The sequence below is a fragment of the Barbus barbus genome, assembly GCF_936440315.1.
Source record: "Barbus barbus genome assembly, chromosome: 24".
Classification (NCBI taxonomy): domain Eukaryota; kingdom Metazoa; phylum Chordata; class Actinopteri; order Cypriniformes; family Cyprinidae; genus Barbus; species Barbus barbus.
In genome coordinates, this window is record NC_136752.1 from 20,971,902 (window position 1) to 20,986,395 (window position 14,494).

At 39.1% G+C, this 14,494-nt stretch overlaps 1 protein-coding gene across 8 annotated transcripts in view; it reads right to left on the reverse strand.

Annotated features, from left to right (window-relative positions):
- Positions 1-2,874: 2,874 nt before the first annotated feature.
- The window catches only part of LOC306843922 (transcriptional protein SWT1-like), a 31,819-nt gene continuing 20,199 nt past the window's right edge, over positions 2,875-14,494 (reverse strand). For 4 of the 8 annotated variants that reach the window (XM_079375649.1, XM_079375647.1, XM_079375648.1 and 1 more), the window contains exons 17-19: positions 11,187-11,253; positions 10,415-10,482; positions 2,875-3,912 (exon numbers count right to left, since the gene is read on the reverse strand). In XM_079375649.1, the coding sequence (XP_079231775.1) occupies positions 3,825-3,912; positions 10,415-10,482; positions 11,187-11,253 (223 nt within the window). In that variant the 3' untranslated portion in view covers positions 2,875-3,824. Of the gene's footprint in view, positions 3,913-4,288; positions 4,387-10,237; positions 10,276-10,414; positions 10,483-11,186; positions 11,254-14,494 lie in introns of all 8 variants that reach the window. The other 4 variants (XM_079375651.1, XM_079375652.1, XM_079375653.1 and 1 more) reach the window with 2 other exon arrangements.

Here is a 14,494-nt window from a genome sequence, read left to right on the forward strand (position 1 = left end):
GTCATCAGAGATGTGGATGCCAAGGAACTTGAAACTCGACACACGCTCCACTACAGCTCCGTTGATGTAGATGGGTGTGTGTGCATGACTCCTAGTCCGCCTGAAGTCCACAATGATCTCCTTTGTCTTCTGGGTGTTTAGTTGTAGATTATTGGTGGCACACCACACAGCCAGGTGCTGCACCTCATCCCTGTAGGCTGATTCATCGTCATCCTTGATCAGACCTACCACCGTGGTGTCATCTGCAAATTTAATTATGGTGTTGGAGCCATAAACAGGAACACAGTCATGGGTGAAGAGGGAGTACAGGAGAGGGCTCAGTACGCAGCCCTGTGGCACGCCGGTGTTCAGGGTGATGATGGAGGAGGAGAGGTTATCTAACTTAACGGACTGTTAGTCAGAAAATCTAGAATCCAATTGCAGATGGGTGTGCTGATTCCAAGATGGTTGAGCTTGGAGATCAGCTTGGAGGGGATTACTGTATTAAATGCAGAACTGAAGTCTATGAACAGCATTCTCACATGTGTGTTTTGACTGTCCAGGTGGGTGAGGGCAGAGTGAAGTGCTGTTGAGATGGCGTCCTCTGTTGACCTATTGTGGCGATAGGCAAATTGGAATGGGTCTAGTGTAGCAGGGAGACAGGATTTTAAGTGGGATGCAACCAGTTTCTCAAAACACTTGGCAATGATGGGGGTGAGTGCAACAGGACGGAAGTCGTTAGGGACCGAGGCAGTGGAATGTTTCGGTACTGGTACGATGGTGGAGGTTTTGAAGATAGTGGGGACAGTTGTTTGGGCCAGGGACAGATTGAAAATGTCCGTGAAGACCTCAGCTAGCTGCTCCGCACAGGCTTTAAGCACACGACCAGGTATTCCGTCAGGGCCAGCTGCCTTCCGTGCATTCACCTTACGCAGAGTGGAGTAGACATCTGATGTGGAGAGTGTGAGAGGCAGTTCACTGGGTTGATGCTCAGCTTTGAGTGAGATCTCATTATTTTGATCAAAATGAGCATAAAAGTGATTGAGCTAGTCTGGGAGGGAGGCAGAGCTGGAGGGGGGCACAGAGTTAGGTGGTTTGTAATCTGTGATAGATTGTATGCCTTGCCAAATACGCCGGGGGTCTGAAGAATTGAAGTGATCTTCAATCTTCTGTTTGTGTGTGAATTTGGCCTGGCAGATACCCTTCCTCAGGTTGGCTCTGGCTGAGCTGTAAGCCTCCTGGTCTCCAGACCTGAAGGCTGCATCTCTTGCTTTGAGCAGGAGGCGAACCTCTCTGTTCATCCAGGGCTTCTGATTGGGGAAAATGTTTATTTTTTTGTGTGTGGTCACTCTACTCACACAGCTGTTGATGTGCTCCATGACAGAGTTGGTATAAATGTCAATGTTAATCTGAGAGTTTGTGGTGGCCTGGGCAGCAAACTCACTCCAGTCTGTGTGCTGGAATTGATGTTGAAGAGTGGAGTCAGCACCTTCCAGCCAGATTTTAACGGTCCTTATTGTAGGTTTCACACATTTGATGACTGGGGTATACTTGGGGAGCAGGAACAAAGAGAGGTGATCAGACTGACCCAGGTGGGGGAGGGGTGTGACTTTGTAGGCATCACTCACATTAGTATAAACGTGGTCCAATGTTTTATGTCCCCTTGTAGTGCAGGAGACATTTTGATGAAATTTAGGGAGAACAGATCTAAAAGTGCAGTGATTGAAGTCCCCAGCAACGATAAAGGCTCCATCCGGGTGCAGGGTTTGTAATTTGCTAATAGCAGCACAAAGTTCTTTCATAGCCACGTTAGCATTAGCGTCCGGAGGTACATAAACTGCAGCAGCAACAATGCAAGTAAACTCACGTGGTAGATAGAATGGCCTGCACTTGATAATCAGGAACTCCAGCTCAGCAGAGCAGTAGGTATCAACAATGACAGAGTCTTTACACCATGATTTATTTACATAAATAAATACTCCACCACCCTTGTTTTTACCATGCGGTAAATTTTGTCAACATGTCGACATGCGGACCATTTGACCGTTGCTGCTTCTCTCGCGCACGACGCAGCGTTTGAAACATAATAATTGTGACTTTTAAAACGCATGTCTAGATCTTGCAGTGTTTTTATTCCTATTTTAAACGCAAAACTCATTCTGAGTGAATTCCCCTAACGTTCATGCGGTTGAATGCCGCTTCAATACGGTTTCGTTCACACGCAGTTCAGTGGAATGACAAACGTCTTTTATAATCAAACTCATGTCCGTACATTAAGGTCTCAATTTAAGCGAAATTGAACTTTATTCTTTTTCTTTTTAACAGTCTATGAGGACAACTCCTTGTCTGTCACTCATACAGTGTGAGAAAGCTGCTCTACGCTGCACATATGCGTGTCTAGCGTGTTGCAGGTTTAAATGAGTGGATTGGTGAATTTACAGAGACCCAGATAAGTTAGTTGTTGTCTGTCATCTTGAGGTTATACTGTCTTTCAGAGGAGTTGCTTCCGTCAGTTTTGTGGTCTGAGCGCGACTCAAATGTTCCGCTCTCTTCTCAGCTGCTGTCGGTTAATACTTGGCGGTATAAACTCGCGCGCCCAGTTATGTTAGGATGTTATGACAAAATAATATATAACAAAAAAAATATATAACACTTGTCCATCTACAAGTGCCTACCATTAAAGAATAATAAAATAAAATAAAACAGGAAAATAATTTAAATACTGTAATAATGTCTTTTGACCTAAATGACCTATGAACACAGGCACAGCCCTTATCTTGCTACCGTCATTGATACCGCCAATAATCTCAAGAGAGACATCACTGTTCCCATAATCCCTCTCAATTTGTGATGTCACAGTGCTGCCTTACAAACCAGAAAAAAGAGACAAGTAATTGATGATCAAATATTTTAATCAAAATGCAAATAGATGTAAAGTAAAATATAAATTATTTTTGTACTATTCACACTTTAATACAAATAAAACAATATTTATGCATAGATACCATTCCACATTAAATCAGAAACTATTATTAAAAAAATCTGTCAAATGATTGAGGATCATGTTGGTGCTGGTATTTCATATGCAGTGACAGAACCAAGAAGAAATTATAGCAGCTTATCAGACCTAACCGCATAAATGTCATAAGTTATATTGTGACGAAATGTACCTTCTTAGAATCATGGAACAAATGAGTGGATTTCAGGATAGTTTCCAGAAGGGCAGCTAGACTTGCGCCCAAGAAAATGGGCTTTTAACACATGACTCACTGTCACACTCACTACTCACTGAAAGCCTCGCAGCACTGAATACCGTGTGAGACTGTGTCATGAAGTAATACCTGTTTCTGAACACATAATAACCTGTTACCACAACAGCTCCTGGACATCAGGAGGATTTTAAGTGGCACAGCAGAAATGATATTCTACATTCTTCAGTATAAAACACCAAAACCACCAACAAACCTATAACAATTTTTTAATCATCACTAAAACAGTGTTTTCTCCCAAAATGGGACACATTACTTATAAAATAAGGTGAATAAATAATCCAACACAATTTAAAAAAATATCAAAGTTTAGAACTACAACATAAGAACTTGAACATAGTCTAACTTCTGTTATATAGACTAATAGCCCTTGATGCTTTTGCATAATAAGGGTCATGTGACTGACGCACTGACTCTGCTGCAGGTTGGTACAAGGACAGAGGATCAGTAGGTTGGTGCGCCTTTGGTTCCAGCAGATTATGACTCTGCTATCAAAACCAGGTCGATCCAAAGTAGTCTGGTCTGATAGTAAGTAGACGGTTGGCTGGGTCCAAACATGGAAAGTCAGGTGGTAAATCAGGACCAAGAGCTCAGAGCAGCAGCACAGTGATCTAGATTCGCATACAGCTCAGACAGCTGCGCACCACCCACACACAGCTTCTCCCTACGGACACACACACACACACACACACACACACGTAAGACTTATCTACCATGTTTGTATGGAAGCTTATTTCTGTCACGGAATAAAACAGGCAATTGCGACTTTTCATTTTATGATTCTGTATTTTTTCTACACAAAAAAGTAAATTGTTCTATATATTATTATTATTATTATTATCATCATTCAATTATTTCTACTGAAAAGATAAGAGTAAATACAAGTTTGAAACAACATGAGGATGTGTAAATGATGGCAGTTTTCATTTTTGGTGAACTATCCCTTTAAGTTGGAAAACATTCTTTACTGTTCTTCTCGAATAGAAATGGAAGATAGGATGAAGGTTGAAAACAGATCAAGTGATGAAGATCTGATCTACCTAAACAGTTGTGAGTATCCCTGATTGTCCCTGCTGTTTCACTTCACACAGGATAACTTCCGCTACACTGCCTGTGGTTCCAAACAGGAAGTTGATGTCTAGTACGCAGGAAGTGAAAGATATCAAGAGAAGGTGGCTGAAGAAATTACTTTGCAAAGGACACTTGAGATATTTATAGTAAGTTTTGTTTAACCATAATAATGAATGCTGCAGTGTCTTACTGCCAATTATAAGGGTTCTTCTTTAACTAGAATTAAAGCGTTTAAATCAGAGAGCTAAAATATAGACAGTAAATGGCCTTTTATTTATTATTAAAAAATCATGCAAAAAAAATAGTAAATGCACCTCAGGAAACAAACAAACAAAAAAGTCATTTGTGACCCCTTTAATACAAGGCAATCGCATTCTAAGATAGCGTGCTTTATATATCTACAGGAAATGCTTTACTGACTACAACAAAATTGTTCCTCATGTTTAATACTAGCGTTCATGGGAAAGGAAAGGCATTTAAACAATTGCAGAAATCTCTGAGTCACAGTCACACAAGCTGCCCGCTCTCTCTCCCTGGCACAGTGGTTCACAACTGACTTGAATTAAGGCCATTATTGTGTTACTTTATCTCTCCTCCCTCTCTTTCTTGCAACCTGTTGCTGCTTGTTGACTTATTTTGTTTGCATTGTGTTCCCCAATGGATGTTACATAACTACCAAATTACAAATGAAATAATGCATGCACTTGTCTTTCTCCAGTGCTAACCCTCACTGAGCTGGTTTATATAATGAAGGGTATGGTGGAAATAAAGACCAAGTCTGGACTGGAATGTTGTCGTTGCTCATTTCGAAACACTTACAGTTCTGTATTTTGAATGTTCTGAAGATACATTGTCAAATGTAATTACATTTTTAAAAAGAATTTCAAATTTTCATAATGTACATTACGATGTGATGGCATTTAGAATGATTTATTTTCATTTTAGTGTTTTACGATGATTTATTTAGACAAGATAGAATTATAATATTGGTCATACAATGAAAATTGTCATCAGTGCATCTCTAATACTTATAACCACTATACACTATACTGTTCAAAATTCTAGGGTTAGTAAGAGTTTTACATTTTTTTGAAAGAAGTCTTGTGCTGATCAATGCTGCATTTACTTTATGGTAAAAAATAAAGTAAAATTGTGAATTATTATTACAATTTAAAATAACTGTTTTCTGTTTTAAAATATTTTAAGATGTAATTTATTCCTGTGATGGCAAAGCTGAATTTTCAGCAGCCTTTACTCCAGTCGTCAGTGTCACATGATCCTTCAGAAATGATCTAATATGCTAATTTGGTGCTTAAGAGACATTTCTTATTATTATCAATGTTAGAAAAAGATGTGCTGCTATATTTTCGTTAAAACTTATATATTATTATTTTTATTCTTTGATGCATAGAAAGTTCAAAATCACAAGGGTTATATAACCATGTTGTCTCAAAAAAAAAAAAAAAAAGTGCACTAAAAATTATGGGATGTGGTTTGTGGTGAGACTCCTTCAGCCTTGCAATTATCCGCTTCACAACAGTGCTGCCATGGCAACCGTACAACACGTGGGCAGCTCTCCTTCAGCAGCGGCAAAGCCAACAGACAGCAGAGTGAATGCTTTATGAGGCCAATCCTTAACAAATCAACAACAAAACAGAACATAACACCGCAGTGACGGTGCTCACTCGAAAACAAACATGCAACACCGAACATCACACAAAAGCTGCAGCAGCATCTCGGCCGTCACCAGTTGACAGTCAGTGCTGTGCCTAGTTGCTTAGATATCAATCCCTGTTGTGAAATTTAGCACCTAGAGACAAGATGTTCATGAACATCAATGAATAACAGTCTTTCTGTTACCGCAAAACATATTCTGGCGCTTTTAGCTACAGAATAATTCTGGTAAACTTAAGAGATCATCTTAAGGAATCTTTAGTCCGTAAATCAATATTACATGAGATGACGGCCCAAGTGATTTCTAAAGTCTTTCTAAAGTTATGAAATATTCAGAAAGCCGATGCAAACACACTGAAACCATATATAACAGGTCACATTGACACAAATGATAATGTATGTTTCATGTGCATTTGTGGGTGTCATGCCACCGCAGTTTGGCCACATGACCTGATCATTGTGTCTTTGTGTATTAGCATACAGTACCTGCCAGTTCTGACCAGGCCCATTAAAGTATGCATTTGACGCACGTGGATTAGTGCGTGAAATGAGGTCAAGGAGTTTTTGTGTGTCGCGGCTCATTGACCGAACTGAGGTAAGAGCTGCTAAAGATCAGCTGTCAACGGCTCCACAAATGTGTGTGCGAACGTGTAGCTACTTTGACTGATAAGGTTAATCAACGAGCTTCTTCTTCGGCCTCGAAGACACAGACTCACAAAGCCTTGACAAACACACGCAGAGTCAAAGTTTGCACGCAGCAATCCTGCTTAATAAATAATTACAAATCAGAGACAAAACCCCCCCTCAAAAAAACAATGTTTTAACATGTAAATACGGCCCAGTGTAAAATTACACTGTGTGAATATTAATCATGAAATTAAGTGACTTAGTCATGAAAACTTTGCTCTGGAGTAAAGTAACTTAACTAGTGTTACATTTCATCCAAAATAAAAGTTGTTGTTTACATAATATGTGTGTGTATACTGTATATTTATTATGTATATATAAATACAAACAAATGCATGTATACATTTATGAAAAATTTGATGTTAAATATTTTATATATAATATAAAATAAGAATATAAATATATACAAGTAAATATTTACTGTATGTTTCTGTATTTATAAATACATAATAAATAAACAGTACACATACATATATTATGTAAACAAAAACTTTTATCTTGGATGTGATTAATTGCGATTAATCGTTTGACAGGATTAAATTTAACATACATATACATAAGCCATGCTTCCATCGTAGTAGGACTGGTTAGTTACTAGGTTAGATTAGTACACACCACAATTAATTTCAGTAAATAAATTAGGCCTTGAGGTAAGTTCCCTAAATACAATCTGCAAATTACAGCACACTGAATTCAGAATTTTGCACTTTGCGCATCTAGTATATGGATACACTATACAACATATACAGTGCCTATAAAAAGTCTTCATACCCCTTCATTTTTTTCACATTTTGTAATGTTGCTGCCTTATGGTAAACTGCTTTAAATTATTTTTTTTCACACCAATCTACACTCTATACAGCATAATGGCAAATTAAAAAACAGGTTTTTAACATCTTTGCAAATTTATAAAAAATAAAAAACTTAGATGATTCCATTGCATAAGTAATCATATCCTTATCTAGGACAGTTGAAATTTAGTTCTGGAGCATTCATATTACTTGTAGATGTTACTGCACTTCGAGTGAAGTTATCCTGTGGCAAATTCAATTGAATGGGTATGATTTGGAAAGGCACACGCGTCTTAATAAAAGTTGAAAACAGCTGAAAATGCATATCAGAGCAAAAACCAAGCCCTGAGGTCAAACAAACTGCCTGTATAGCTCAGAAACAGGATGGCATCAAACCACAAATCTGGGGAAGTGTTCAGAAAATAATTATGCTGTATTGAAGTTTCACAAAAGCATGTAGTCTCCATTACCCTTAATGGAAGAAGTTTGGAACAACCAGGACTCTTCCTAGAGCTGGCCTCCTGGCCAAACTGAGCAATTGATGGAGAAGGGCTTTGGTTAGAGTGGTGACCAAGAACCTGATGGTCACTCTAGTTGAACTCCATGATCATATGTGAAGATAGGAGAAACCTACAGAAGGACAAACATCACTGCAACACTCCAATCTGTGCTTTATGCTGGTGTGGCCAAATGCAATCCTCTCCTCAGTGAAGACACATGAAAACACACTTGGAATTTGCAAAAAAGCACCTAAAGGACCCTGAGAAACTAGATTCTCTGGTTTGATGAACCTCAATTCCAAACATCATGTTTGAAGGAAACCAGCTCTGCTCATCACCTGCAGAGTACCATCCCAAATGTAAAGTGTGCTGGTAGCAGCCTCACATTGTGGGACTGTTTTTCAGCGGCCGGGACTGAGGGACTCGTCAGAGTAGAAGAAAAGCTCAATGCACCAAAATATTGAGGTAGCCTTAATGAAAACCCAGTCCAGAGCATTCAGAACCTCAGACTGGGCAGAAGGTTCTACTTCCAACAGGACAATGACACTAAGCACACAGCAAGAGTGGCTTATAGACAACTCTGTGAATGTTCTTGAGTGGCCCAGACACAGCCTAGGGCTTGAATGCAATCAAATATTTCTGGAGAAACCTGAAAATGTGCACCTGCCCCCATCCAACCTGACAGAGCTTGAGACGTGAAGAGATGAGGAGAAGAATGGCAGATAATTGCCAAATTCTGATATGCAAAGCTTGTCATGTCATTCCCAAAAAGACTTGAGGCTGTAAAGGTGGTTCAGCTAAGTAATGAGTTAAGGGTATGAAGACTTATGCAATGTACTTATTTCAGTTTTTTTATTTTTAATTAATTTACGAAGTTGTGACAATTCTGTTTTTGCCTTGTCATTATGGTGTATGGAGTGTAGATTAATGTGGAAAAATATGAATATGAATATGAAGACTTTTTATAGGCATTGTAGAACTTCATAAAAATGTTGCATTATAATTATGATTGACATTTTCATAGAATTTTTTTTTTTTGCATTATGACAAATACATCTATACCTAAAATCCTAAGAGTTATAAATGCTATGAAAGCTTAAACATTTACATTTTAAGATTGTAAAATATTTACATTTGAATGTTCATAAACTAATTATCTGCTATAATATTTGCGCTGTAAAGCAACTTTGAGGAGCTGAAAGTTGCTTTTTAAAATAAAATTATATTACATTGCAATAACAACTGCTTTTTTTAACCACAATACAACACGGATATGCTTGTGATGCATTAATATTACAGTGTATTTATTTAACTTTTTATTTTCTAACTGTCAGATTCCTTAACCCAAAATTAATCAAGAACAATTAATTTAAAATAAAAATTCTGGTGTAATCTGGAATTTGCATGTTATGAAGAAAAAGTGCCATCAAATAGCCTGAGGTCTTAAGCTCCTCCCGCTTAATTAGCCTCTTCTATAGTAAAATGACACGAAACCATATCCTAACGCAAATTAAATATTTACCAGGGCAATCACATTGGAGTCTTTATATAGTGAATAATTATCATTCATGTGTAGCAGTCCTCCTCATTAGACTTGGGCATCATCATCAAAAACACTGCTAATATGAAAATCTTTTAAACAAGATAAAACATGCTTATGTTCTAGTTTCCAGTTTGTACACTGCTGGGAATAAATTGCGAAATATCTTAACCAGAAATGTGTACACTGGCTAACGACTCCGGGGAAACAGGTGATGTATCATTAACTGCACTCTATGTATCATTAATTCCTTCCTCAGTGTTAAAGTGTGATTTAGAGCACACAAGAGGACAGTTTTCAGCATAACCTGTTATTACACAGGTGCCATGTTAGTATGAGTTATTGCACAGAATGCAGTGCAATGTCAAAGCATTTGATCTATTCATCATGAAATGGGACCTAAACTCAGTACACAAAAGCTCACTCGCTTCTCCAGTTTGCCTGATATTATGTGAAGCACATAAATCTCAAGTTTAATTAGAAGCTTATTGCCACTAAACTTTTGAACGGATCACCAAATTGGATTTTAATATCACAAGTACACAACGAACAATGAACAGGTTAAGATTCACTTTGCTATTCAACCATGGCAGGCGTAATGTCTAGGATTCCCAGAACTGTCTTCTGAGGTTTGGTTAGGATTATGATGCAATAACGGTCTTAAAGCAGAAACTGGTCCTCTGAGACAGTAGATACCTGTTGAGGCCTGCTGAAGCTATCACTGACCTGAGAACAGCATGCTGTGCTCCAGCTGAAATGCCTATCTGTTGAAAGTGGGCGGTGTGGAAACGATCAGAACAAAACAACTGCATCACGCACGTAGCCGGGTTAATGAAAGCAGTAAAAGCAGCGACTATGATTTGCAGATAATGAGTCTGATCTATCTCATGACTCTTAACTAACCGGTATTCCTGCTGAGACACACAATCAAACAGGTCCCTGGCAGTGAAACGTGGCTCCATAGCTGCAATCTGAAAGAAGAAAGCACATCTGTTAACGTAAAGTACACAACGTACACAGTACACATGTATTACATAATCACTGCCTTAGATTTATGCTGACCGTATTGTTGATCTTAGACTTAGTGGTTATATAAAAAAAACTCCAAAAAATAATAATTAAGATTAATGCAATTTTATTTATTTTTTTAAATTCAGAATGTTGGGCTAGTACGTCTTTTTTTTGGAAATTAATACTTCATCAAAGATGCATTAAATTGATCAAAAGTTACAGTAAAGACATAATGAATAATGTTACAGTATAACACATAATGATAATAAAAAATTAGCATTACTTGAAAGGCAAATCAGCCTATTAGAATAATTTCTGAAGAATCATGTGACACTGAAGAATGGCTGCTAAAATTTCAGTTTTGACATCAAAGTAATAAATTACTATACTTTTTAATATATATTATAATATATTAAAAAAGAATTGTAATATTTCACAATATTACTGTTTTAAAAAAACAGTCAAATTGGTGGGCATACATTTATTTTTATAATCTTACTGACTTCAAAATTTTGAATGGTTACATTATAATATTACAGTAATGTATAGAACTTACATTGTTTTCTGTCACCAATTTCTCAACCTTTTGTTGTTCCATACCATATAACCATGGGCATGACTAGTCAAAAGGTGGAAATTATCTTTAGTGGCCTTTTTTTCTTACCTCACTGGTCTGAATGAAGGAGAGAAGAAACTGTGCATCTTGAACGCTGCTTTCCGCTGATAACAGCCTGTGAGAGGGGAAATCTTTATAAACCTTTAATTTTACTATCACTTACATGCATATTATACCCTCCTGTGCAGTTACTAGCACATTAAATGTGTATAATATTTGTGGTTATTCCCTGATATACCAATAAGAATCCTGTGTGTGATTTAAAAAAAGCATCAGTGTACCAGAGCACGCTTATATGTTTAATATTAAGCAGAAGTAAAGAGGCATCTTAAGATTACAATGAATAAATGTATCGGATGAATCAGTGAATCTACCAGACAATCATTTGCAGGGTAGTGTTTTCTAGTGGTGAAAGATCTGAGCTGATCCTTGAACTAGCCTATCACTTCTGTAAAGATGAGTAAAGGTTGCCCCAGGGAGACTAACCCTGTAAGAAGTGACCCATAATTGTGTTTGGATCAGAAAATGTGTAAATTAGTAATCACTGCATTTACTCGTTAACAATAAGTGTGATGTTAGAAAAGAGGGCAATTTAGACAGTCACAAACACTCTAATTTTAGACAGAGTGTCTAAGAGACTTGGCCATATTACTAACATGTTTAAACATGTCAAGACTGAGACCTGTTTCATACATTCTGCGACAAGGAAACAGCATAACTGCAAAAGCAGAAGCTGTTTCTGCTATGTAACAAAGCTGTGGATCTACATATAGTACAAAAAGTTGGCATTGGCAAGATCATTTTTATGTTTTTGAAAAAAAGTTTCTCATGCTAAACACGACTATTTATTTAATTAAAAACACAGTGAATATATATTTAAAATTAATATATTTTAAAATGTATTTTTTTCCGATGATGGCAAAGATGAATTTTCAGCAAACATTAATCCAGTTGTCAGTGTCACATGATCCTTCTAATATGCTGTTCTGTTTCATTCCTCCTGACCGCCAGTGGCGGTGCTAAGCTCTAGTGGATAATCGCTGCGCCAGCTAGATAAGTCGAGAAAAAATAACAACAAAGTCACGTCATGATGTCGACTGAGATGCGATGATATAAACCACAGCAGCTCGATGCCCAGCCTCTTTCGCTTTCTCACTTATGATAGGTCATTGGTTTAGCATTGTCCCGTGCAGCTTACCTGAGTCGTGAGGATTCGCCCTCCCAAGCTGTGACAGCGCACTCTGCACTATCATCAAGACAGATGTTTTTTAGATTGTCTTCTTCATTACGTGAGTAGACATTTTTGCATTTAATCATTGTGTCGGTGAAACCCTGTGCTTCACGGTACTATCCGGTAGCTGCTTTCGACCGCACATAGGTAGCGTTCCCTGCTGACCTATTTATCATTAATTTCGCCGCTTGCCGTCGTGCAAGCTCTCGTATGCCCTGCGGTGCTTTTTGAAGGCAGCTTTGATAATCCACGTGTGATTCTCTCACTTATAAATCTTGTCAATCTTGTTTTTCTTTTGTGCGCGTTATCGCAGTTTGTGTTCCTACGGTGATACCGAGGACGTGTTTGACGGAGTCATGGATCACAGCTCTCAATTCTCCGTTTCTTCACCGAGTTGTAAACTGTGCCCGAAGACACTTCTTCCCAATGACAGACACAATCTCTGCCCGTCATGTTTAGGGATTCAGCATCTGAAAGAAGCGTTGACTGATCCGTGTTTGTATTGTGCCATGCTGCCGCTGTCAGAAAGACAGCTGCGTCTTGCAGAGCTAGATCCTAACTCATCTGTTAGCCTCGCACAACTGTGTATAGCGCCATGACACGATCAAAAACGTCGCACATCAGTGGCTGCTGGTGCTCCGCCGACCAAGAAGAAATCTTTACCGAAGACCGAAAATTCGCTATCGAAGACTGTTGCTTCTCTTTCTTCAGAGATGGCAGAGATGAAACACCTTATCCAGTCGTTACAACCCCTGGTACCAACCGCGCCTACTAAAACTGCTTCAGTGAACGAGAGTGATTTCCAGCCTCCAGATATGATCGATTTAGACGCTCTCTCCATGAGTGCATCTAATTCACATTTCCTTGATGAAGAGTTGGTGGATCCTGCCATGCAATCTGGCCCCCCACAGGAGGCTCTCTCCAGCCTGTCTGCTGCTGGTGGCTCAAGCGGTGGGTCTGTACATTCATCTAATGCAGGCCAGCCATCTCCTGATGACATTCTCTTAATTCTGCAGATGGCAACAGCTCGTTGAAGTCTTGATAGATCTGTTCAGCCTGCTCAATCTAATGTTTTCTTCAGGCAAAATCCTGATACTACGTTTACCATGCCACAATGTTGAGGACCCCGCCACTTAGACAGCCATCGGAAAAGACCACTGGAACCAGCTGAGCCCATTCAATCTGACTTGCTGCAGTTTGGAACTGAACTGCTGGTTTGTTTGGCCAGAGGAGAATTGGCCCCCCGACTGAGCCTGGTTTCTCCCAAGGTTTTTTCTCCATTCTGTCACCGATGGAGTTTTGGTTCCTTGCCGCTGTCGCCTCTGGCTTGCTTAGTTGGGGACGCTTCATTTCCAGCGATATCGTCGACCTGATTGCAAAGACACTATTTAAACTTATTGACACATTATTTTCCTTTTTTGATATTGTGCAGTGCTTTGACACAATTTGCATTGTAAAAAGCGCTATATAAATAAAGGTGACTTGACTTGACAATGTAAGGATTTTGTTACTGAATTCTCCAGTGCATTAACAAGCTCCAATGCACCTAGGAGGAGGTCAAAGTCAGCCCGTACTCTGGCTTCAATGGCTGAGGCTGATTCTATTGGGGTGAGTCGGGCACCTGAAATTGAACAGCCGGTAGCAGCCTTAGTAGTATCACCAGACGAAGCGCTTAGAGGCAATGTGCGTTGCCCAAGTGCACAATGTGGTCGTACTGACACATTACTGAAAAAAGCATATGAGTCCGTAGCCTGCATAACCCGAGCAGAGAATACCATTTTCCAACTACTGCTTGCCTGTAACGCCACATTGGAGTCAGCAAATGTTGACCCCTCTGTGCCTTACAGACTGCCCTATTGACTATGGGTCATGTGACGCGTGAACTTGGGATACTGTCGGCGACCCTTTTAACAGCAAGACGCCAGGTATGGCTTGTTCAGGCAAGATTGTCTGAAGATTGTAAGAAGACATTGAGAGAACTACCAATTGTACCGGGATATCTCTTTGGCCCCAACATTCCTGAACTATTGGAAAAGAGAATGAAGTTATCAGAGGCCACACGACAGTTAACTCAGGCCTCACCCACGCTACTCAAGCTCGGAGCAGCAGTTGCGTCACCACAGCG